Below are 27,152 nucleotides of genomic sequence, written 5' to 3'. Positions count from 1 at the left end.
ATCATCTCACTGGCAAAAGAAAAACAACAACCCAAAAACAGAACAGAAACAAGTGGGTTCTCATATCACGAAAACATCAGTTATCCTGTGTGCGAGGTCTGATTTAATAACACACCAGGAATTACTATTACATTTAATTAAAACAGAGCAGCTCCTGTGAAACAATGAGCAGACACATTCTTGAATATAACTCCTTTTCATTTTTCATAAATTGGCAGCTCTCCCCCATTAAGTTTGGCTATCATGAACATGTCATCCATTCTCAATGGCTCAGGAGGACAAATTAATAAGGTAATTCTGGATTCTGTGATCTAACATATGGAGACTTGGTTTTTCTTAGCCAATAGCAGCGTTTTGATTTAAATTTAGTTTGTTCCAGCACTCACATGGGGAGCAGATCAATCTAATTCTTTTAAAGCATTAAAAAAGAACTCTCTCTCTCTATTCACCTTTTGCAAATTATTTTATCCTCAGGTTGCACTCTTACCCTTTGTGGAGGGCAGAGACAAGGTTTGGAAATGAAGAAGTTTTATGAAATGAAGTTGTTTTGCATTGCAAAGACAACTGCATGCTTCCATTACATGATCTAAGTTCTCATAATACCTTGATATTGGACGCTTCATCCTTATGCTGAAAATTTCCATGACTGTGCGTTTCAGTCACAATTTTAAACCTTTCAAAATGTAGTTGCTCTCTTTGATATGAATGTACCATGTTCTCTGATGTAGGCTCATAGGTCCAACTAACTGAAAGCCTCAATTTGTGGGAAGAAGAAAAGCGAAGCTGGGGACACAGCACAAACGGTGTTTACGCCACTGAAGTTCTTTTGAAATGGAAAGGCTCTGCATGAAGAAGCGAACAGTTATGCCACTGCCTCGCCAATTCCAGTGAGGAGCTCATCTTCAATGTAGTGTTCAACGTAGGTGGCAAAACTGTAATTTTTCCCTTTTTTGAAACTATTTTTTCTTCTTTTATTTTTGAAATTCTCATCTAAGCGACAGTTTCTTGTACTATAGTGACTCCTGCTGGGAGAGGTAAGTTGAAGTAGCTGAAGGTCTCTTACAGATATATCAACTCCCGGCCAGTAAAAAAGATGTCCTAAACGCAGGAGATGGAGTTAAACTGTTCCCCTACCTTAGACGCAATGGCTTCTTTCATCACTAAGAACAAACCCCTAGGTTTTACAATTGAGACTGAGAAACTAGTACAGTACTTGTACAATTTTTGATCTACAGCATCACGACGTGAAGCTGCAACAATTAGATGTAAAGGGTCCATTCATGAGGAATAACATCACTTTGACCCTTTGTGTTAGCTCCTACTGCTAATCTTTCCATAAGCGTGAACTTACTTTCAATTTGAAGAAGATGAAAAAGTCTTTTGCAAAACCCCAATACTGTTTTCTGATCTATGTACCTGAATGGAGAATCGTAGTCTTACCTCGTTTTTTTCCACTACAAGCCAAGCTACTTGTAATCCTTCCAAACCTTTAAAGGGGACCTCCCTTGTTAGCATCTCCCAGAGAACCTGGAACAAAAAGAAAATGGAATTTTTATTCTTGTACTTTATATTTTTGGCATATTACTGAAACTTTATCTAACATTACACTGTAGCCAATTACCAGACACAACCAACCCCATCTGTAGAAACTTGAGCAAACCGTATATATTCATGCATAGGACTCCTTCCATATATCATATACAATTTTTTAAATAAAAAATTCTGGTTTAGAAATTAGACCATCTAGAGCCAGACTGAAAATTTTAAGAAACCAATGGACTTAAGTGATTTTAACTTTATCTTGTAAGTTATTAGAATTCTCACGTATTCCCGTAAGTTAAATTTTATATTTTATTAGTCAAAACTCTTCCCACCTTCTATCTCTGATAGAATTTCTTCATAACAGGGAATTCAACCATATTTTTAAAGGGTTAATAATGGTCTCATTATAAAAAAAAAAAAAAATCAAGCACCAAATCTAAATCACTGGCTAAACCACTTACCCCATATGGTAGGTACTTGCAAAATTATAACACTTAGATTTTGTGTTTTAGAGAACTCGCTCAAAATGAGTCAGTCTAAGGGATTCATTTTCATCCACCTATATACAAAATAATTTATTATACTGTATTCTAAGATACAGTAAACACTTTATGTACATATATAAGGCTGAGTGTGTGTGAGTGTGCATGTGTGAGAGAGAAAATGAGAGAGAACGAGAGAGAGAGCGAAAGAGAGAGGAATTTATGCATGAGTTCATCTCCCTGTAATCCTTGAGGTTAGTAAGATTAATAAATCTGCACCTGAGTGTCCAAAGAAAGTAAACTGATTCTGGGAAGGCTGAAAACAGCCAATGATTTTGGTTTCTCTTTAAATACTTAATAATGGAGATTCTTATACTCACTTTCTCATTTATACAAATAAGCATCTAAATTTGAGTCTACCAATACTTGGTGAAATGCAAAAACAATTATGATTTTATCAATAATCATAACAACCACTATCATTTATTGATTATGTTCCAGGTACTCTGTTAAAGCCTTTGCATATGATATCATGGTTAATATCAATCCCACTGGGTAGATATTATCCTTATTTTATTGATGAGGAAACTAAGGCTTAAGGAAAACAAAGGCACTCAGTTATCAAGTGGCAGAGTTAGAATATGAGCTGGCTGTCTCCCCCTGAAGGTCAAGCTCTTAACCCCAGGTAGCTCTACAGAAGAAAAAGCTGGAAGTACAAGAGAGAATGTGACAAGCCACATTTTAGGTATGGAGCCACGGCTGAAGCAATGAATTCAGCAGTTTTAATTTAGAGTTCTCTTGTTCTAAAAACAAAAAACTATTTCTAAATAAGAATGCCAACTGAGGACATATACTCTATTCAAGCAAATCCTATAAACCTTTAACTTTCTATCCACTATTTCCTGGGTCAGTGCTCAGTCTTTTTCGAGCCGTAACATGTTCAGTGAATTCTGGTTAATATGAAGATAACTAGCAGGAAAATCAGGGAAATTGGCAGATGCTGCTCAAGCAGGAGAAAAAAAATCCACTAAAGCCTCTTTGGGCTTTTAATCAAGTATGTAAGGTACTTCTTTCCAAGAGCTACTGAATAATTCTATTTGAGTCACATAAGTGATTAGGTAAAGGTACAGGGCATCCCCGAAGAGGACGATTCTAGCGAACACCATGAGTAAAGGAGGAATGAGAACAGGTAGGCAATCACACCTGACACACGGCCTGCACAGGGAAGTGGGGAGGCGGGCAGTGAGAGGGCTGAGCAGGAAATGAAGTCCCTCAATTTGTTGCAATTACCACTCCCCTGGTGTTGGGGTTGGGGGGGGGAGGGATATGAAGAAGAAGTAAATTAATGGATTTGGCATACCTAAGGAGAATGGGAATAGCAAATCAGCATCACATAAATCAAATGCACCCGACTCCCAGACCGTCAGAGGAGCAGCTTTGCGCCCCATCCTTTCAGAGTTTGGACCGCAGGCACAATATATTGCGCACGCCCACACACTAAGACTGACCCCTGGATTTTTTGTGAGGTGAAATACAAAACCAAGAGCTCAGGGAATAACACCAGAGAAAGATTTATGTCTTTCTTTATTCCAAAATATTCAGTTGGAAAATGTCCAAAATCGAATAAGGTCCTAGTTATATTTCTCTAAGAGTTCTAACTCTGGAAAAATCAGACGGTTTCATTTTACTCCCTTTCTGTGTCTCTAAAGAGCTACTACAGCTGAGGGAGCCACTTGATGGATGTAAAATGTTTGGCCGTGGATGACGTCACTAGTAGCTGCTAGGTTCTGAGGCCCAAATGAGGTCTTTAGTTTGATTCCAGTATCAGCGCACCTCATGGTTTCCTATTATTAATTCACGAGGTTCAGGAATGTGTCAAAAAGTAGATGGCATGAGGTGGGACAACAGCTTTTTCTAAACACAATGACATTTGGCGCAAAAAAGTAACCTTGTTGAGGAAGTCATTTGGAGGTCTAAAAATAAATTAAACTATGCCTGAAAATATCAAGTTATGGGGCTGCAGGTCAAACATTGTGATCTTTCAACCTTAAAAATATTTTCCAATTCATTTTATATTGAGGCACCCTTATGTTTAAACTGCTCACAAGGACATGTTCTCTTTTCAGTTTACAGAAGAGACATGTCCTTGAACAAGGTTCTGTACTTTTCCTGCCTTTTCTTTTACAAACAATGGAAAGCCATTACCTGAGCTGGGCCTGTTCTGGAACAGGGCTTGCAGACAAGTAAGGCAGTAATGTTCTCTCTCAACTCTATTTTCAAACCTGGTTTTGGCTGGGAAGCTTCTAAGCAGGTAATCCTTCCTGCGTTGGCATTAGGATAGCTTTGTATTTAAAGAGTTGGCTAGGCCTTGTGTTTTCAGAAGGCTTATTCTTTCAATGACTTCTGCTTCGAAGTCTTTTTTTCTTTTCTTTTGTGGGTAACATACCAAACACCCCTGGTTTGGTTCGTCAAGAGAAGTCACCATAAGGGGGAAGAAAAACCTCTTGTCTTACAAAACAGAGAAAAACAATTGTCTTCCTAACAAAGTTTACCAGCTTAGAAGGAAGAATTGTAAAAAGCAATTCTTTGCAGCACATTTATTTTAAGGCTGTATAAGGCTGGTTAGTCTTGCCATGTGTGAAGAACCAATACAGGATTAGCAAGCTGGGGAGGGCTCGGGACTTTGATAATATTAGGGGGTAAATTCTTACAGCGAATCTGAAAAAAAGGAAAAAAAAGAGAAAATATATTGGGTTTTTGATGGGTTTCCAAAAACAACAACTTTTTTAATGGTCTCCTTCGTTTATATGTGACTGCGACGTGTGTGGGGGCTCGATGCACAGAATAGAGTTTTAACAAATTATACGATGATTTGTGCGAAGAGATGCTCGTAATGACATATGAATCCTCGCTACTCACCTATTTTTGAAAGGACATCAAAAATTCTCAATAACCACCTACTTTCCTAGCTAGATATCGTTTTCAAAGTTTACAGACTACTGACTTCTAATACTCACACGGCCCCTACCTTAACAACTGTTCTCTCCTGCTCTTTTAGTAATACCCATTTTGAACATGCAATACTTTCATTTTTTTTTTTTTTAAATTGTGATTGTTTAAACAAAAAGGCTCTGGAAAGTATGATTTTCACTTTTTCTTTCACTGACGGTGTTTATCTAGAACAGAATGGGAATGGGTCAAAATTGAAATAAATCCTGAATTCTCAGTTATAATTAAATTAGCATATGTGTACTTTTCTGAATGGAATTCTGCTGATACAGCTATGCATTCTGGGTAAGTAGCATTCTAAGTAAACCTCTCTTTTCAATAATGCAATAAGTAGTAGAAACTGTTTTAAAACAGATTCACTGAAAAGGCATTTTTGTTTTCACCAGTTAAAAGGAAACTCTAACATGAACGTAAAATTGATATTCAAAAGCACGTGACTGGAACAACCAGGTTTTGGATAGCAAAGTCTGGTGTGAAAATATAGAGCGACACTGGAAACATTCAGTGTGACTGGCTGTAAAGTTTGCTGGCGTAAGTTAAATTACTTGACAGAATGATCTGTTATGCATTTGTTAAATCCCTCAGCACAAAACAAAGGTAGGGTCAGTAAACAATTAGAAAACCTAATTCGCAGAGAAAAATGTTTAGGCCCATCTACTGAAAAGCAGTGCAGTCATTTGAAGGAAAGCTTTTTAACAAGATAAACAGAACATTTGCAGCCTCAGAAAGCCACAGGTTGATTCAAACTGTGTTTAACATGGGGGGGGGGTGTCAATGTGGAATGAGTGAAAGAGATTTTTAAAAGATATAGGAAAAAAATCCTAAGCTCCACAAATAGAAATCACCTCTTAACATCTTTTATGGTTGACATGTGAAAAGGAATTTGCTCTTGGTTACTGGAACTAAGATTCTACTTCAGTTAAGGAAAAGCAGGTAGGTGCATTTCACACTGAAGTCCCTGGCAACTGGAACCTTTTAGAAGACAGCAGTGTGAAGTTTGTTTTCATCAATGAAATAATACTGAAACTACAAGTTCACTCTCTACATAATTCATAGTCGTGTCTGAGATCAGGAAATTCTAAGACTTGGGCAGAATTTTAAAAGTAAAAGCACTGTACAAGAACTTGTAGAGTGCTAAAATGAACCTCAAGTGTCTTCTAATTCATATACATGTGCAAAATAATTAAAAAACATAACCATCTAAATATGTTTACATATATTTATGTACACATGCAAGTGAGAGCAATGAGGATGGTGGTCTCTTGTTGAATTACTGTGATTCTTCAGCCATGCTGCTTATCTTCCAATCCCTCTTGTTTCACAGAGGGGTCTGCAAACCATGGCTTGCTGCAGGATGCGAAGTGGTTTTAGCATATTTAAAGGGTTGGGAAAAAATGCAACACAGACTATAAGTGACCCTCAAAGTCGAAAATATTTACTTTCTGGATCTTGGTCGAAAAAGTTTGATGGCGCCTGTTCCACGGGATAAAAGGAGTCACTGGTCCCAACGAGCAGGCAAAGTCAAATTTAAATTACCTTAAGTTGATGACTATCACGGTGCCTGACACGGTAAATAGATTTTTGCTTACAAATAAAGAAAGATAATTTCATAAGAGGAAATAATATCAAAGAAGTCTTAAATTGCAAATTCCCTCGTTTAGACTCCCTAAGCAGATGATTTGTAGGATGGTCAGACTATAGTAACTTTTGTTTTTTATTAGCTTCAGGTGTACAAAACAATGTAATAGACATTTCACCCCTCACAAAGTGATAACTCCCCTTCCCCAATCTATTGCCCCTCTGGCTTCGTATATATCTATTATAATTCCACTATACTGTACTCCATATCCTGTGACTACATATATGTTAATTTATAGTTGACATTCATTATTGTTCAGCTTCACCTTCAGGTGTACAGCGTAGTGGTCAGGCATCTACACCGTCCATGAAGTGGTCTCCCTAATAAGACATGTGCCCATCTGGCCCCTTACAAAATCTTTACAACATTATTGATTATATTCCCCAAACTGTCTTTCATATCCCGTGGCAATCTTGTAGTTACGAATTTGTTTTCTAATTCCTTCCCCTTCTCCCTCATCTCCACCCCTTGCCATCCCTCTATGTCTCTGAGACTATTTCTGTTTACTTTGCTCATTTATTCAGTTCTTTAGATTCCACACATAAGTGAGATCATATGGTATCTTTCTCCAACTGACTTATTTCACTTAGCATAATGAGAATGTAGTAACTTTTGACATAGTGGACCAGTTTTAGATCTAGTCTCTTCACGGAATTATAGTCCCACGCCCCCTTCTTTCAATGAGAATTATTTGATCACTGTCTATAATAGTTTATAGCCTTCATTCTTAGAAACACACAGAATTAAGAGAAATTAGATAGGTAGCCTAATGCTACTGTTGTCTTCCAATCTTTAAAATTCCAGTCCTTTGCTCAAAATATGTATTTCATTCATGAAATGATTTTTTCCAATTGCCAACAAAACTGAGCTCTATTATATTAAGTTAATTTTGATACATAACATGTATTATGATTTGGAAAAAGCTAGCCAATTGAAACAAGCCTAAAACTTACATAATGAAGCAGCAGTAAATACCTAGAGACTGATGAACTCTAAAGTAAAAGGAACGGGTTTGACAATGCCGGTTGCCTCTTGTGCCATCATCAGATGTCACCCTCAGTTGAAAACACAGCTCAGGAAGAAGAGGCATGTTGATTTGGGCCAAAATTAGTCTGCTTCTTTTCTCATTATGAAAACATCCTTTTAAGAAGTAATAATTTAAATTGAGAAGGCAGTATACTTGGGAGATGAGAAGTGAAAACAGGAGTTCCAAATACCACTTTGGTCTTTTTAAAGGATAGACAGCATTTTTAGAGATAAAAATTTACCCTCAAAAATGGGCAACAAATGAATTTCTTCTACCATCAAAGAATCGCCCTGCCCATCTTCCCCTCGCACCTCATCTGCTTCTATTTCCCCCTTCTTTCTCTCTGCTAATTCAGATTTAACTTATTCCTCAAGAATGATCCATCTCAAAACTCCCGAAGTTTTTGCTCCTTCACTGATTCCTAGTCCTGGAGCACTGGTTCTCGAGGACTAGTTCCATTATTCTATTCCTGGAACTATGTTGCTCGGTTGTTATTCTTATATGATATTTTAGATTCATGTTTCAGATAGCCACTACCACTTTATAAGATTTGCAGCAGACATGGGCCAGACCATGTGCTAAAGGCTAAGTATACTTTCTTCTGTACTTTCCAGAAACTCACTAATCAGTTTAATAGTTGACACTCAAAAATTTCCTGTTAACTGACTCATTTGGCAGATCTATTGGTGGTTTGTGAGAAGCTCATTACAGTGAAGTCCTATTCCAAATGATCCACATTTCTACTGATTTACAGAGATATTCTACAGTCGTTTGTCTTCCCAGGAAAGAACTCTTCATCGGACTGCATCAGGCCCAACACCAGTTTAGGTCCCATCTAATTTGCTTCTTAGAAGTGGCGTTTGTTTCTTCTCACATAGGACAAAAGAACTCAGATGCATTAAAGTGATCAAGTACGCAGTCTAATAATTACACAGTGTTCTCTCTGCTGTCACTGCTCCAGGCATTCTACCAGAATGCTGCATCCCACTTCTGCAGGTTGCTTGCTTTCTGTATTTCCTTTAGCAACCCAAAATGAGAAATGAACTCACCACACCATAGGAATATGTGTCACAAGTTTCAGACACAGGGAGACTTTGGATAACTTCTGGAGCCATCCACGGGAAAGTTCCAACCAAGGACATGTGTGTTGTATGGTTATGGAACCGAGAGGCACCAAAATCGCAGATCTGAAAAAAGAGAAACAAGTATCAACTTTCTACTTATTGACTAATAAAAAACACAGTCACAAAAACTTACGTCTGAAATCAACAGATTTTTTTAAATGAAAAGAAATATTCCTACCTTCAATACGCCATCAATAGTTATAACAACTAAAAGAAAAAAATAAAACAAATTATGACAATCATTAATTTGAGTTATACTGAAAAAAATCATAAACTTCTATTTCTATCTCTCATATGGCATTATAAAAGGTAAAACCAAAGTTGTTACTGTATTGAAGATTTTGAAAAAAGGAGCTGACATTAAAACAAAACAAAAAGAAACTAATTCCATGAGGTTCTGATTAAAAAGGCTTTCAAACTGCTATATACAATGTCAGAGGGGTAGTAGCTTGGGGATGGGTGGGTTATCACTTTGTGAGGGGTGTAAATGTCCAACTATTATATTGCTTTGTACACCTGAAACTAAACAAAACAAAAAGAACAACAAAAAAAGTGGCACATAGCCAAAGATGGAAAAAAAACAACAAAACAGGCTTTCAAGACATTTGGTTAAATCAAATGCAGCACTATCCAGTAAAAAAGCATAAATTAGTACTAGTCAGAAGAACCAAATTTTTACCTGGGTTCTGCCATTAGACTGCCAACCCAATACTGAGGACGTCATTAGCATTATTATTTCATGGTATATACGGTTTTCCCTCCCAATTGAAAAGGAATTTTTTTGAAGTCAGGGACAATATTCATTCATTCATTTATTCACACACTCATTTATTTAACAGATATTTGCTGAGCACTACTATGGGTGAGGCCGTGCCATACATTCTATGTTCTGGAAGAGAACGGGGAAGACTGGCGTTGTTTCTGCCGTCATGGAGTGTACAGTCTAACGGGCAAGACAATAAAACACATCTCTAAGTAAGTGGGATAAGTTCCATGATGAGAGCCATGGAGACTGCCATGGAACTAAAATGCAGGGATATCTAAGTCTCAAGTGGTCAGAGGAAGCTTCTCGGAAGGAATGGAGCTTAGATTAAGACCTGAAGAACAAACTGGGAGGAACGAGATACTGGAGAACTGGGGGAGAAAAAGTTTTCTACGCCGAAGAAAGAGCCTTGCAAAAAGGTCAGCAGAGGAAAAGGCACGCAATTTTGGAAGACAGGGGCCAGGTCCAGAAGAGCCTCTGCGAGAAATGGAATGCCAGTGAAAGACTGTTAGAGAAGAAATGCATGGACAGATGAGCAAGGGGAGAGTCTATTAGAGAAGAACAGAACTGGAGGAAGGAGACCACTATGTGAGCCCATTGTTGCAGTCCAAGGGAGGTGAGGTGCCTATGGTAAGGCAGTGGCAAAGGGTGGGAGAGCAGTGGACCAAGTCAAGAAACACTTAGGAGGCAGAATCGACTGCACTTGAATAGCTGGATATGGGGGAGAAGGAGGATGCAGGGATGAAATCCAATAAGGAGGCAATGCAGCATCATGGTGAGAACAGGAGCTCTGGAATCAACCTGTGGTTTCTTTTTATGTAATCTCTGGCGTAGGCAACGGGTATTGCCACTCCTTGAGAAAGAAAATATAGGAATAATTTTTTAGGGGGTAAAGAGAAGATGAAAAGATCAATTTAGACATACAGTACTATGTGGCCATGTCCAATAAGCAGACAGATATATAGTTTTGAAGTTGAGATCTGTTTGGGAGGGTTAAAATGTAGATGGGGCTTTTATGGGAGAAGGCGCATAAGAGCTTAAGAGGAGAGGACAAGGGCCCCAAAAGAACTGTTTCTGGCATTTCTTTTGTGAGTCACACACTGCCTTGAATATGGTTGATGATCAGTACTTTTTATTAATGACTTTAGTAAGTCGGGAAGATAATCTCTGCATGATCTAATATACATTTAAAATAACCTAAGGGTAACCGTGATACTATGTATAAGCTATAGACGTTTTCAAATAAAAATATAGATATTGTTAATACTATATTCAGCTATTTTACAAATACCTCCACTACTTTTTCCTCCTTATAAGATTAACAAGTGCTCATTTAAAAAAATCTAAGATTATAAAAATATATAACATGGAAAATAAGAGTCTTATTTTTCCTTCTCCTAGAAAACAAAAACTGCTAAAATTTAGGTCTATAGTGTTTCAACGTCTATGTGTTCTCCCATAATTAACTACACAAATTACAAGTTTTAAAAATGGGGACAGTCTTCACTGTTATTTAGTTTTCATAATGACAGCATGTATAAACCCGTAATTTAATCATTCTCCCATAGAGAAATATTTAGGATATACTGATAAAGCAGATTAAAAGCACAGAAGTCAAACAAATTGGTTAGATTGAAATTCTGAGCATGAACTGAAAATTTACAAAGTCATAAAACTCTGATAAACTTCCTACTAGATTCTAGATTATTTTCTAATGATTTCCTGTTAGCCAACTATATATCATATCAAGCATTTAGCTCCAGGAGGCTTATGTCTAAGAAGAGCCAGTGGACAAGTGATGACCTAGAAAAAGGACAGAACAATCAGTCAAAGCCAACTGGCAAGGTCAAGCTGGTGTTCCAACCTGGACTACTGATGAGTGGCAGCTGCCAACAACTTTCCTTTTTCAACCCCAACAAACCTCACAGTCTTGGAATATGAGCAAGGGCAGCCGGTCAATTCCCTGCTCCTCTTCCTTCACTTACCTGACTCCCGTTCTAAAGATCCTGCTCCTAGCATATAACCATTTTAACTGCAGTGATTTAAAGATTTTCTAAAAATAAACAGTTCTCCTCCTTACTTAGAAGAATCAATTAGAAAGCATGTAAATAATTAAGTTAACGCATGCAACTGAATTGATAGCCAGATTTTTTATTTTTAAAGTAACAAATTCTGATGTTTACTTCAGCTAGTGCTGGCTATTGAAATAACCCTACTGCCTTTCTCCGTTAACTTTCGAATGATGTCATGGAAGAAGTATTCTGTTACCACTCCTACTTGAAGGGAATCCTGCAAGTCATTTTAAAATGCTCTCTCTCCAAATTAATAATACAGGCTCATAAACAAACGTTCGAAAGTACAGAAGAGAGGAAAGAGAAAAAAAAAGCTTTAATTTCCAAACTCTTAAATGTGCTGATCATTTTCAGGCACTACTCCAGGTAATAGGACTGACATAAAAAATTCACACCAAATAATTCAGAAGTAACAAGAGCAAAACTCAAAACTCTTAGTACAGAGAACCATCTAAAAATAGGAGACTAGAAATACATGACCATGTGCTTTTTGATCCAGTAATACCTCTTTCAGAAAATTATTCTAAAGATATAATTGAAGATGTGTTGAAAAACTTTGCTGAGATGTATTGAGCTCCACATTTTTTATCACGGAAAAAAATGTAAACAACTCAATGTCCACTCTCTGTGCTATTCATACAGCGGAATACTACGCAGCCTCTTGAAATAATAGGGAGAATTTTGGTATTTCTTAACAGTGCAAAGACTTTCATGGTATCAGTGGTGAGTCAAAACAGGTTACAAAAGATGTGGAAAACATGATGCTTATTTCTATACACAGGTGCATGTGTTTTGTAATAAAATGGGTAAAATAAAAATATATGATTACTTTACCGTTTCTTGACTTTAGATCTCTGTGAATCACCTTGACCGGAGCCTCCATGTGTAAATAATGCATTCCTTTTTATACAAGAAGAAAGGCCTGTTAATATCATTTTTCAACACTGTATCAGTATTACCTTTCTATTTTAAACATCAGTATTATCTTTCATACTTTTGCAAAGGACTCAATAGCAGAAACTAAATTCATGTGTTCTGTTTTTACATGATTGGTAAAACAGAAACAAGATATGTCTACCTTAGGAAGATTTATATGCTAAAGAAAGTATAGGCTTTAATCTCTTGGAAGTTGGAATTTGATTGTGGGTAAAGCTAGCTTCTTACAATACCCAATAAGAACACCTTAATTTTCTGGAATCTGGAACCTACAACAGGAAGGAGGGCTTCAGTGATTAAGGTATTCCACTACCATCTGCCTACTAAATCAGTAAATGCTGACCAAGGTTTTTAGTTTTCATTCGGATGTCTGCAGCTTGGTTTACTTTCTCAGTGCTCACTCCAATAAGCCCCTGGGAGTGGGGGTGGGATGGGGGTGGGAAGAACTAGCTGGACTCATTAGTTGTAGTTTGTAAAGGATTTTATGATCCTCAGATACAAAAATATATAGTAGTTACAAAATATTTTATTCTTTTTACAAGGACAAATCTTTGCGATCGTCTATATGGAAATGCACACCAAAATTATCTCCAACATATGTAGACTGTAAATCAAATTACTTCAGTAAATTGGATATATAAAAACTAAGTAGAATTTTATTGTTTTGAATAAAAAAATATACTTTGAAAGATGTGTACTTCAGTTACCCCCTTAGCAGTGTTTGACTTTTTTGGTATTTATATATGGTCTACTCTTTTAGAATAGAGAAAAAAACACTTTCTACTGAAAATTTCCCATCTCTTTATCCAGTTGTCTTTTCTAAAAAGTGGAAGAAATAGTCTCCCTGCCCCCAATATCAGACAGGCTCTGTTTTAAATGAATTATCTGTTAAACATAATTTAATAACTAGGCTTTGGTTCTTCTTTTAAGTACAAAGAAATTTTCAATTTTATAAAGGTTAGTTTTCGAAATAATCTATTATTTTCCTGCTATTCTGATTATTATATATTGAAGAATCATGAAAGAACAAAGGAAATAAAAAATGTAAACTCCTGCCATATAAAGATATTCCTGAAAAGAGTCAACATAAGTCTTAGCAATTAAAACGATTTTAAACAAGACGTAACTGGAATAAGGAAATCTTTGAATATGAGCTTCTGCATACCACAAAATGTGAAAATTCAATAGCAACTTAGGCAACTTTTAATTATTCTCATGACTGAATTTCATAGTTACCGTTCTCTTGCTTTAAGAATCAAATTCCTGAATTATTTTTCAGGTACAATCTGTTTAATTACTATTTTAGGTAGAGCTAGATAGTTTCCACACTTGTGATAAGTAAGGATTTCGAAAAACAACACTCAGCTACAGAACTTTAAATATCAGCATTTTTCTCCTCATGGCAGAAATTATGAGAAGCACCATAAATTATTTGTGTATAAGATACAATTTTATAGAATATTTAGTGTATATAAACACCAAGTAGTAATCACAATCATATAAAATTCTACTTCATTTGTTTATATAGAGCCATCTATAATTCTGCTGTTTTTTATTGCAAATAATGAAAAAGGCTGAAAAATACCTTCATCAGTTTTAAGATTCAGGGTTTCCTAAAAAAAGATTTGACAGATGTCATTTGTGAGCGATCTGGCCTGAAGGACGCCCATTTTGGGGCTGGGGGCAAGTGTATCTGCTTTAATTGTTCCTTTTACACACTGTTGACTGACTTGCAGCAATTTCCGCTATGCCTGCTGGTCGGCCCTCCACTCCGCTCTCCACCCAGAGAGAAGAGACTCTTTCTGGCCTTGAGGAGGTATTCTTTCAGCAGTGATAGTAAACAGTGTCTAGTTCAAAATGCACAAACCAACTCTTATTTGAAACGAACTATTCATTTGATTTCTCAACATCTTATCACTACAGTGGCTCCCATCATGGTCACACGGAGAGGTACATGGCTGAGTTTGAAACGGGATCAACAACAACCAAGCCTTCCTCTTGAATCTCCAGGGTCTCCATGTGGCTTTTTCAGAGAAGGTTGAAGTCATTCCGACAGCACTGATTTCTTATTCCTTGTATGGGCCATTTTAAATATTAAGGATTACTTGTAACTATAAACAAACAAGTCTCTGTCTCCCTCTGTTTACCTGAGGCCAAACACATGAGAACCTGCCATTCAGATCAATTCACCAGCCACAGACACGTGATCTTATTACTTTGTGGTTCTGGACTCTGTCCCATGATTCACTCCCATTCTCTCCATTCCTATTCTTTACCTCTGGTTCCAGTTGCTACTTAGTCCTGTTTCTTCTCATCCTCCCGATACAGTCTTGAGAAACCCTAGGAACGACGGAGCTGATTTGGAGCTAAGGGACTCACCCCTCAGACAGGGGAAGGGACCAGGAGGGACAAGGTTTATAGGCTGGGGGCTGGGGAAGCTTAAGTAGAGAACCTGCATGTCTGATGTCAGGTGATTTGTTTGCCATCTACCAGCCTTCGTGCCATTAAGTAATAAATAGGTGTGACTGCATAGCACCCTAAATGCAAATTCTGTAAGGTGATGTGCTTTAAGTCAAGGACTGCTTGTATGAGGTGTGATCGAAAAATATGGTGAATACTTAAATTAAAAAAAATTTATTACAGTGAAAGACACATTGCCATTAATCCCCCTCAAAATACTCTCCCTCGCTCCAAACACACTTATCCCTTCGTTCTTGCCACTTTCTGAAGCAGTTCTGGAAGTCCTCTTTCGTGAGTGTCTTTAGTTGCACTGTCGTGGCTGTCTCCATGTCCTGAATCAATTCAAAATGTTTCCCTTTCATGGTCATTTTGAATTTGAGGAAGAGCCAGAAGTCGCATGGTGCCAGATCCAGTGAATAAGGTGAATGAGGACACACCGTGATGTTGTTATTCGATAGAAATTGTCATACACCAGAAGCGATGTGTGACACGGAGCGTTGTCATGATAGAGGATGAAGTAAAGACATGACAGAGGACTTCCAGAACTGCTTCAGAAAGTGGCAAGAACGAGGGGATAACTGTGTTTGAAGCGAGGGGGAGTGTTTTGAGGGGAACTGATGGCAATGTGTCTTTTACTGTAATAATTTTTTTATTTAAACTTTCACACCTCATCGTACACGTATTTACATTTATGTAAGTGTATTCCCACAATTTTTCAGGCAGTTCCAATAATAGCACATCACCCTGCTTATAAACAGGTGGTCCCTGTGTATTACTGACACGCAGGGAGATGGCTATGATGTCAAATGAAACTGTCTTGAAGAATGTGAATTTTTAAGGCTGATTTGAGATGCCAGATGAATGAATACACAATTAAGTTAGTTAACAGAGCCAAGCCTTAAGTACACCATCCTAAGTACAGAGCTTATTATTCTAATAAGGTAACATATCATTGAACAGCAGCATTTTCACTTTCCCTATCTGAAGAATTTGGCAGGTGATGATGAAATGTAAAATAGACAAGATAATTCCCCAAAGGAAAGACTATCACTTTTGGAAGTCACTGTGTGACTTCCCAGTGAAAACAAAGTAGGAGATGCCTTCCTTATTGAGTGTTAAATATCCTTTTATTTGCTTTTTAAAGATGCTTGTAGAGTCTTGAGTAACAAAACGCAAAGGAGTTAATTGCCCTGAGTAAAATGTGGACACACTTGCTTTCTACGACGGGTTGCTAGAATACAAATGTAACCATCAGTGTTCATTATTTAGATTACATTGTTTCCAAAGCAACTTTGACAGTTATAAATAAAACTCAGAAATGCTCACTTTGGAAAATGGAAAAAAAAGATAAAAATAAATGGAATTTAAATTGCTCTAGAAAGCATTAGTCTATGCAGGGATTTATGAGGGAATAAGAACTGGGCAACTTGTTTAAGGATTTTTTTTGTGTTAAAAATACTTGATTTCCAAGTTTACGTTAAATATAAAATAAAATCTGAACTGCATGTACATAGCAGGACAAATAAAATTTTTTTTGCAAGTGGTTACTATTGTTAGCATATTATGTATACAAAATGAGTAGAAGTAATCCTACAATAAATCACACTTTTTTGGATACTGAGTCTAAGTAGAGACTTGCAGAACAACAACAGAATTATGATCTTTCCACTTAATGTGTCAAGCAAACTGGTCAATTACAGTGACGCGAAATGTGGCAAAAATGGCTGCCTAGGAGCCACTAATTTTGTTGGAATTTGGTTTTCAGGAACGAAAGTAAAGGAAGGAAAGAGAAATGGAGTTCAGGAATGAAAAGGTATTGACCTAAAATATCTGTACAGTAAGTTGCAGAATTCTTGCTACCTTTGGTCTGGACAAAGAAGACCTAAAGACACAGAACAATAAATCTTTTGACTTAAGTCACCTTGTTAGGATGGGAAAATGCTCCCCACCAATTCTTCAAGAATACACGAAGCATTGTTACCTTTGGCTACATCGGTGGCCCAGGTCATAATGTGATCCATGTCCATCTCTTCACTTCTGTTACTGTTAATGTAATCATACAGTGATCCCAGAGAAGCATATTCTAGTTTTAACAGAAAGATAAGCATCTAATTAAAACCAAGGTGCATTTCATATGTAAAACTTCACGTTTTCATTGGGAAGATGTATTTAAAAACTTAACAAACGACATCAAAAGTATATAAAAATTGTTCCATGCTGTGGTTTCTAAAAGTTAATATTATCCTGGAAAGAAATCTATTAAAGACAAGACTGTTAAGAGAACAAATAGTAAAACTTCAGCCAAAGGTAAAATTAAAAGCCATTTGGATGAACCGAGAAACATAAAGATGTGTTGGAAGGATGTATTGGAAACAAAGGCAGGCATGCACATAGGTATTGCTTTAAAAAATTGTTATTCTTTTGACATAGAAGATGAGATAAAGACAAGTCAGAGAGTTTATGTGACAACGTTAACACATCTACCTTGTTGCCTCAGAATTTCAAGGAGTCCTCAAAATTTAGCACAAAAAAGGCCGAGAGGAAATTCCTTTAAAAATGGCTTTGAGGTATAAATTACATACCATAAAATTCACCCACTGTAAGTGTACAGCTTGATGCTTCTTAGTACATTTATAGAGTTGAGAGTGATGGTTGACTGTAAATGATAACAGGGCACTGTTTGGGACGGTGGAAAGGTTCTGAAGTTGGATCGTGGCAGTGATTGTGGTATTAGTATTTCATTCCTCGTTCCTAGTGAATAATATTCCACTGTATGGCTTTACCACATTTGCTTTGCTCATTACCAGTTGATAGACATTTGAATTGTTTCCAGTTTTTGGCTACTATGAAAAATGCTGCTATGAATATTTGTACACATGCCTTTGTGTGGACATATGTTTTCATTTCTCTTGGAGAGGAATGTTCTCATTCCTAGGAGTGAACTTGCTAGGTCATATAGTAAATTTACGTTTAACTTTTTAAGAAACTGTCTATAAACATTTGACAGAATTCACCAGTGAAATCTTCTGGGTCTGGGCTTTTCATTATGGAAGTATTTAAACTACTAATTCAAATTAATTTATTGGTTATAGGCCTATTCAGATTTTGTTTCTTCTTGAATCAGTTTGATAATTTGTATCTTTTTAGGAATTCATTCATTACATCTAAATTGTCTAGTTTGTTACATAAAGTTGGTCATAACATCCCCTTTTAAATCCTTTTAAACTTCTGTAGGGACAATAGTGCTGTCCTCTCTTTCATTCCTGATTTTGCTAATTTGAATTTTTTCTCTATTTTCTTTGTTCATCTTTTCAAAGACCAAATTTGTACTTTCACTGATTTACTCTGTTATTTTTCCATTATTACTGAGTTCTACTCTAATCTTTATTTCTTTTTTCCCCCTTCTCCCCCTTCTTTTATCCAGTGTGATAATCTCTGTCTATTGATCGGGTTACTTAGACTATTCAGATTTAATGTAATTATCGATATGGTTGGATTTACATTGCCATCTTTTTTTCTACATATCCTCTGTCCTCAGTCCTCTATTCCTTCTTTATTGCCGTCTTTTGTGTTAGTATTTTTAATTTATCATTTTAATTCCTTAGAGAATGTTTTACTATATTTGAGTGGACTTCCTTAGTTGTGGCTCAATGGATTATAAAATGCATCTTAATTTAGCACAATCTACTTCAGGTTAATACTCTTAATTAAAGTAAAATATAGAAACTTTCCTCCAAATTAGCTCCATTCTCTCCTTTATCCCTTATGCTATTACTGTAATATACACATGTATATATACTTTACAGTCAACAGTGTTATAATTATTGCTTTATACAGTCTTATGTTTTTAAAGATACTAAAAAAAGAAATGAGAATAAATGTATTTATGGAGTCTTTTATATTAACCCATATATCTTTTATTTCCAGTACCCTTTGTTTCTCCCTATGGATTTGAATTACTACTGTTGTCATTTTTTTTTTCTTCAGGCTGAAGGACTTCCTTTAGTATTCTTGTAAGGCAGGACTGCTAGCAACAGATTGTCTTATCTTTTTCCCAAAACTGTCTTTACTTTGCTTTCATTTTTGAAAGATAATTTTGCTGGATACAGTTTTTTATTTTAGTACTTTAAATGTCTATTTCCTTTGGGCTCTATTATTGTAGGTGAGAAGCCAGCCATCAATAATATTGTTGTTGCCTTGTATATGAGAAGTTGTTTTTCTCTTGCTGCTTTCAAGAATTTTCACTTTGTCTTTAGCAACAATTTGACTAGGATGTGTCTAGGTGTGCATTTTTTTTACTTTATCCTACTTGGAATTCATTAAGTTTCTCAACTATGTAGATGAATGTATTTTGGCAAATTCGGGAAGTTTTTAAAGCCACTATTTCTTCAAATATTTTCCTATTTTTATACTTTCTACATCTCTTCTTTCCTTTCGATTATACATTAGTTGGTATACTTGATGTTGTCAAGCATAGGTCTCTGAGGTTCTGTTAATTTTTCTTCAAACTTTTTCTTTTTCAGATTGGATAATTTCTATTGACCTAGTTTTAAGTTAACTGATTTTTTAAATGCTATCTCAAATATGCTGTCAAATCAACTCTAGAGAATTTTTTAATCCAATTATTGCCTTTTTCAACTCCAGAATTTCCATGGGTCCTTTTAAAAAAATTTTTTTTTCTATCTATTAGATGAGATTCTCATTTGGTTGATTCATTATTTTCATACTTTCCTTTAATTCTTTAAACAGTTTCTTTTTGTTCTCTGAACATACTGATGTTTTGATATCATTGCATACTAAATCCAATGTGTTTATTTGAAGAGGCAAGATATGTGCTATCATTTCCAATCCATCTGATCTCCCAAACTTGGCTCAGTTGTCATATATGCTGATAGACCACGGCATGATATTAATGCTGCAGAAGGTTAGTTGAAAAGTTCACATCTTTATTTGGTAGATACTTGTAAACAAACACTTAATTAATACTAGCATCTTTAGGAACAAAGACAATCTTATAAAATTAATACATTTTAAAACATCAAAACGGCTAAGAGGTGTCTCGAATAATCAAGCTTATAGGTTAATAAAAGAGCTATCAATACACAATTTACTAATACCTCAAATTCTGAAATTTGTGTTACACAGAAATGTTTAATGGTAACAGTTGCTTACTTACGGGTTCTACAGGGAAATAAATATAAATCTAAAAACAACTAATCAATGATAACCAAAGATTTTGGGTAGGTATAGGTATGAGCTAGGAATGCCAAAGGGTGCATGAAATAAAGGACTGGCTAGTCTATAAAAAAAAACTAAATAAAATCAAACTTACTCATCTAACTACTTGGATTCTTTCTTTCTCTTTTGGATTAGAAGACCCAGGTTGAATATGAATAAGAACGTGTTCCACATCCTCCTTGGGATGGAGAGTAAACTTATGGAAAAAGCATTCACACCATAACTTAAGTCCCTTTTCTACTCTTTGTACTCTCCTCAAGAAACTAGAAAACTTCATGAACAGTCCATTTTGTTAGTTAAAGCTAAATCTTCCCCCTCAAAAGCATTAAACATAAAGCATACAAAACAAGAAGCAGAGTTTTTAATCTCTTTGGAGTATCACACTTTCATCTGCTACATAAGAATAACTTAAGACACAAATGAAGATCAGACAACTAGATTCGGATTTATAAGGTAAACATAACCAATAAAAAGTAAATATAATGGATTAGGAAACAAAAAGCAATATGATAACTGGCTCAAAGACAGGGCTTAACTTTAATTAAATCAGAAATCTGACCTAAAGGTTAAGCATGGTTTATACTCTAACAATATAACCCATTCTTGGGTATTCAAGTTAATAGGAAATATATGGGTTCAAGATAAAAACTGCCATATACCTCATTTTAGGCATAAATCTAAAGATAATTGAGTGAGGATAAAACACCCTCAACTGAAGAACTTTGGTAAAAATGTATTTATCAGAATAAAAACATGTTAAAATACCTGCCATCAGAATATGGAAGCAACAGCAACCATGTCTCTTTGAGCTTAAGAACCAGTGTGCTCATAGCTTGCACGCAAGAAGGAGCTGCTGTACATAATCAGAGAAATTTCTACCACTCTGCTTCTAGCACTAGTTGGGTGACCTTAGAAAAGTTACTTAAGTTAGAGTTTTAATTTTCTTATTTGCAAAATAGAAATTATTTTTCCTATCTCATAGTTATTGTTAAGTATTAGATGAATAATTTATGAGAAAGTATCTAATCCAATACTTTTAATTGAGAGTGTTTACTTGTTATTTTCTGTGAAGATAATCTAAGTTCTTAACCACTACAGCAAAAGACAGGGCTAATCTTTTAAGGTTTTCTTGTCTCTTTTGTTTTAATCAAAGAATTGCCATGATACATCATTATAAAATTGAACATTATACTTATTATACACTTAAAAGTTGCATAAATATGAGTATTGTATAAATATGAGTATAAAGTATTGGATTGTATAAATATGAGCATAAATTATTAAAAATATGTATCTTTCTGTGTTTTTATATGGCAAAATTTTCTATGTGCTACTTTTTGGAAAGAATACTTCTACCAGTTATAAACTGCTGTTCCAAACTATGTGATAATTTAGATCAAGGTCATTACCAACCCAGATGACCAAACCTGAAAAATATTGTTCTCATGTCAGAGACCTTGAAGAAAGAATGCTCTAAAGGGATTAAAATGCCTTGCGAAGAATTACAACATGAACAGCTCAAGAAATCTTAATTTGTAAAAGGTCACAGAATTACGAAAAACATCGCTCATTTCAACTAATTAAATGAAATTTTAGTTAAATGGCACCTTTAAATATTGGTATTGCAGCTGCGAGTGCTTTTAAATAGCATTTACGCAGATATAATTAGCACAATTAAACATGGGTAGAAGTGGAAACACCATTCTTAATTATATTGATATAATCAGTTTTATTAATGCTTTATAGCAACAAAAGTGACATCTGACAGTACCACACAATTCATGACTGAACCTAATATTAAACATTCTAGCATATTAAGGAATCTAAAGCTACGTAATTGACGAAAGAAAGAAGTCAAATAATGAGTTCCTACCTGTGACGATGCCATAGTTGGGAGGTTCAAGAATGACTCCATAGAACTGGATGATGTTTCTGTGACTGAGAATGCTGAGTATTTCTGCCTGGAGGAAATCAAGTACGAAACGGCATCAAATTTCACATTTATGAAAGTCTAATAAAATAGGCTTCCAATTTTTCTTTTACACACATGTAGAGAGATATATATGTGCTCAACGAGTATGTCATGCTGACAGAAACTCTGCCTTTACCAGTGTTCTTGAAAGTTTAAGACTTTCTACTGAAGCTTTCTGAACACTTAAAAATGAAATGGGGTTGAAGTGGCAACAAAAGAGGTGCTTGCTCCGTTGATGGTGGAGGAGGATGACCAAAGAGGGAGATACCACACTTATTTACAGTAAAAGTCCTCTTCCTGATAGTCAAATATGTTTTTGTCTGCATAATGCCTCTTCCGGGATGGTACGGCGAGACTGAACTTCTATCGGTTAGGTGAGTAGTCATGGTAAAGTTAAGGTAGGGGGTTTTAACTATTCATGGACTAGGTTCAGGTAGTACCCATTTATGTTATTTACCGAATCCTCATTAAAAATGTTATTTCTCTTCTACTGTATGCAAAAGGTACTGTAAAGGATACAAAGCTAGATTCTTGACCTTCAGTGGTGACTTGATAGAGAAGCCATACTTTACACTTTGAAATGTATTATTACCTACCAGAAAACTATAATGCGGAGTGACATGGTAAAAAATAAATTATGTTTATTAAACTTAATTTTTGAAGTGAAAACACAGAGATAGCACAGTGTATTTCTGCTAACATCTACAGAAGGATGTTCTCTAGATTAACTAAATCACATGTAGTCATTCAAATTTTATTTCTTTTGTAGAGTAAAAATATGGCTAATCAAGAATTGTAAATACAACTAAGTACAAATTCATGTAAGTTAAATATAGAAAATGTTTAACACGTTTAAATGAAAGGCATGTTATTGGCAGTAAGTAAATAGGAGATTTATAAGTTCCCACCCCAGAAAGGGGATTGAGAAGAATGTCATGAGTTAACAAAAGTGGAGAAGGCTTGGTCAGAAAGGGGATTCCCTTTTGAGAATCTGAACACTGAATCAGTGTTATTTGTTATACTTTTTTTCATAGGTTAAGAGTTGAGATTTTATTAAAAACACTGGACAACTTGTTTTGAAGGCAGTATACCTAGGTAGAAAACAAATTTAAATGTTGATGTGGGGGTCAATATAGAATTGAGAGAAAGGAAAATTATCATTGGATGAGACATTTATCAAGGTTGATTTGACTATGTTTTTCTTTTAGTAATATAGATGCTGAAGGATGCTATCAAAACGATTCTTTAACACTCACTGAGTGCCTGGTGTACTCATATGTAAAGGTTCTGTGTTCATCAGGCAACGTTCTTCTCATAGTTTTCCAGGTAGGAAAAACAGGCATTAATTGGGCAATATAATTATTCTTCCATATGGCAATAGATTATTCTTCCGTATGGCAATCTATTCAGGTAGTACCCATTTATGTTATTTACTAAATCCTCATTAAAAATGTTATTTCTCTTCTACTGTATGCAAAAGGTACTGTAAAGGATATAAAGCTAGATTCTATTTCTCATTGAGAAATGGTAAATGAACTCTGTTGTAAAAAGAGTTCACGTAAAGTTTGGAAATCCTAACCTCCCATTTCTAAGGGCTGGCAGATCAACTCTTTGTGAGTAAACCATTAGTGTTTTGGACCATTATTTGTCAAAATAGGGGAGTGTTATCCTTTGGTATGCTTTGGTATATCTAAATTCTGTGACCACTAAAAATGTTTTTATCAATAAAGAGTAAATATAAGAATATTCTGAATCCTGGATGATGATTTACCATGACATAAGATTTTCGGTGTTCCAGCTAGTTTTTATGTTTATATTTAAGATTGCCATGTGATGCCTTAGAGACAGAATTTATCTTTTCAAGTACTGGTAAGGATGTCTAATAGCTCTTGAGTTGGAATTTGCTAACATCAAAATAACCATTATCTTGTGCCTCATTGTAATGTTCATATTTTAGTTTTTCGATTATGAAAAACTATACTCTTGTGTTATGATCTGCAAGTAAAAGACATTTTTATGGAGTAAGACTTTAAATTCTAATTTAATAAACTAAGAATTTGATTAGCATCATGAAAACAACATACTACTTTAGAGTACTGTTGTACTAGTTTCATGGATATGGGCTAATAATAAACAGAGGTAGAATGAATAAATAAGTGGTATTTGCAGCAAATAAAGGTAATGCCATGAAGTTAGCAATTCAAACAAATTCCACTAGAAATAACTGGGATTAACTCAGTTTCTAAAACCTGTGCTGTAGCAGTCAGTATCTGATAGCAAATGGATGTATTATGTAGATTTGCTTTTACGGGCACTTGCTTGCCAAATGTTCATTAATAAAATTGTTGTAGTAAATATGCAACAAATAATATTTCCTTAAATTATTGTTTTCCCGACAAATTCTGGGATACTCTAGAAAATAGGCTGCCCATCAAAATAATAGCTTAGTGGCTTTAAAAAAGTTCACTGTTAAAAAGGAAACATAATAAAAACTAAGACTAAAATAATGGTCCATTGTGTCCAAAAAAGTAAACATATCTTTTTACACTGATAAAATCAACAAAAACCATTTACTTTCAGTGAGTATTATTTGATAAAAATTGTTTGTTTTAGTTGTATTGATTTTATAGTTTTATTTTTATTTAATTGAAAATTGGTTTTGATTTTACAACAGCTAAAAGCATGAAGAGTTAATTCTTAGTTTTATGTTTGTATATACTAATGTTACACTGAAATAATTTTAGTCAATACTGGAAATCTAGATGACTTAATTTTCTTACATTTCTCATTTGCAAAATGCTATTCTAGGGACTCAAACAGATACTTGTATGCCAACATTCAGAGCAGCATTACTTACAATAACCAATGGATGGAAACAACCCAAGTGTTCATCAATTGATAAATACACTAACACAATGTAGTACATAAGTACAAAGGAATAAATTCAGCCATAAAAAAGAATTAAGTTCTGGCACATGCTACAACACAGATGAACCTTAAACACATCATGCCAAGTGAATAAGCCAGACACAAAAGGCAAATATTGTATGATTCCACTTACGTGGTATACCTTGAATTGGCAAATTCAGAGATAAAGGAAGTACATTAGAGGTTACCCAGAGCCGAGGGGAGGAAGGAATAGGGAGCTATTGCTTAATATGTAGAGTTTCTGTTTGGAGTGATGAAAAATTCTGGAAATAGATAGTGGTGATGGTTGTACAACACTGAATGTAAATAATGCCACTGAATTGTACATCTAGATATGGTTAAAGTGGCAAATTTTATTATATATTTTTATTTATTTATATATATATATATGTATATATATATATATATATATATATATATATATATATATATTTTGTTGCAACAAAGTTTTTAAAATGCTATTCTAGACTTCTGCAGAAATGAACAATAATTGTGTGTGTGTGTGTGTATGCACGCGTGCAGTTTTCCAGATTAGGACTTGAGAATCTAAGGAAAGACTGGGACAGACTAGAATAATTTTCACTTGGGCTCAAGGACTTTCCATAAAATAAAGCATCCCAATGTGATATCCAAGTGGAATAACCACAGGTCTACCCATAAAAATGTCTAATAGCAATATCCTTATCAGAGCACAAAAATGTCTACACAGATACTGTGTTTGCAGTAAATATGTGACTGCTCCTGTTGTTTCCAGCCAAGGCTGCTTTCTTCCTTCCTCCCTCCCTCCTTCCCTCCCTCCCTCCCTGTCTTTCTTCCTCCCTGTTTTCTTCTTTCTTTCTAGAAAAGTTACAAGGGTTTGAAAAGGAGGTGGGTATTTGTTAAGTTTTATTTTATCTGACATCTCTATTCATTTACATGGGGAGAGGAGCCATTAATTTGGTTGGCTGTTTCCAGAAGTCAACCAACACACAGGTTCCAATGGCTGATTCAATCAGAGAGAATAAGAGAAGTTAAATATCGTAATTTTACTAAATTAAATTTAACTAAATTTATTAAATAGCATAATTTAATCAAATTTATGTTTAAGAAAAGTTTTAATTTCCTTTTTTTTTAAAGTACTTTCAACAATTTTATAAGATTTAAAATTAAGTAGTATTGGTGGTGGCTGGTTAGCTCGGTTGGTTAGCATGTGGTGCTAATAACACCAAGGTTGCCGATTCGATCCCCGCATGGGAAAGAAAAAATTAGTATCTTCATCCTCAGAGCAATCCCTTTCCCTCAATTCGAAACTGTTTTCAACCTAATCCCAAATCTGTATGTTTCTTTAACGTTGGAGAGTTGCCATAGAATCCTTGAAGATTCTGTGTTTTTGAAGCTTGTCTTACATTTTTTAATATTCTACTGAGAGTCTATATTATTTACGTGATAAATTTATTACAAATAAAATTGGGTTCACTCCCCTTTGTGAAATAAAGATACTGACAGCACTCTATTGATCACTATGGAATGAAAACAATAGTTTATGAAGACGCATTTCATTAGGCTGGCAGGCTCCATTTATATCTTATATTAGGAACAGACTTTTCTTCCTGGTTGTCAACAGCTATTAGCCTCTGCATTGCAGATTGTGTCTCCCAGGGTCCATCCTTTTGCCTGAATGTGGTACTGACAACCAAGAGAGCAGGTCTAAAAACCCACAGTACACTTGTACTGCCCACGAGTATGAACTGTTCCTCTTTGCCCCCTGGTGTGCACAGTATTTAAAACACTATTCCATGGACCCTGATCTCCGAGGTCCTCACCAATTCCAAGATTCTATGATTCCATCAGAATATAACAGTAAAGCAAAGAAAAGTGGCTCATCCAATCATTCAGAGGAAGCAGTCTCGTTACTGCACTGTGCATTCAAGGTCAAAGGCTCTTTCCAAAGACGGCTCTTTAAAATATCAACAAGATCCAG

At 35.4% G+C, this 27,152-nt stretch overlaps 1 protein-coding gene across 4 annotated transcripts in view; it reads right to left on the bottom strand.

Annotated features, from left to right (window-relative positions):
• MAP3K20 (mitogen-activated protein kinase kinase kinase 20) overlaps nucleotides 1-27,152 on the bottom strand; it is a 167,124-nt gene that overhangs the window by 64,914 nt on the left and 75,058 nt on the right. For all 4 annotated transcript variants that reach the window (XM_081051494.1, XM_081051492.1, XM_081051495.1 and 1 more), the window contains exons 3-8: nucleotides 22,166-22,253; nucleotides 17,036-17,137; nucleotides 12,493-12,558; nucleotides 9,002-9,030; nucleotides 8,749-8,886; nucleotides 1,441-1,527 (exon numbers count right to left, since the gene is read on the bottom strand). In XM_081051494.1, coding sequence (XP_080907620.1) covers nucleotides 1,441-1,527; nucleotides 8,749-8,886; nucleotides 9,002-9,030; nucleotides 12,493-12,558; nucleotides 17,036-17,137; nucleotides 22,166-22,253 — 510 coding nt within the window. The remainder of the gene's footprint in view (nucleotides 1-1,440; nucleotides 1,528-8,748; nucleotides 8,887-9,001; nucleotides 9,031-12,492; nucleotides 12,559-17,035; nucleotides 17,138-22,165; nucleotides 22,254-27,152) is intronic.

Source organism: Rhinolophus hipposideros, assembly GCF_964194185.1.
Source record: "Rhinolophus hipposideros genome assembly, chromosome: 6".
NCBI lineage: Eukaryota > Metazoa > Chordata > Mammalia > Chiroptera > Rhinolophidae > Rhinolophus > Rhinolophus hipposideros.
This window is presented reverse-complemented; position numbering and strand designations above follow the sequence as displayed.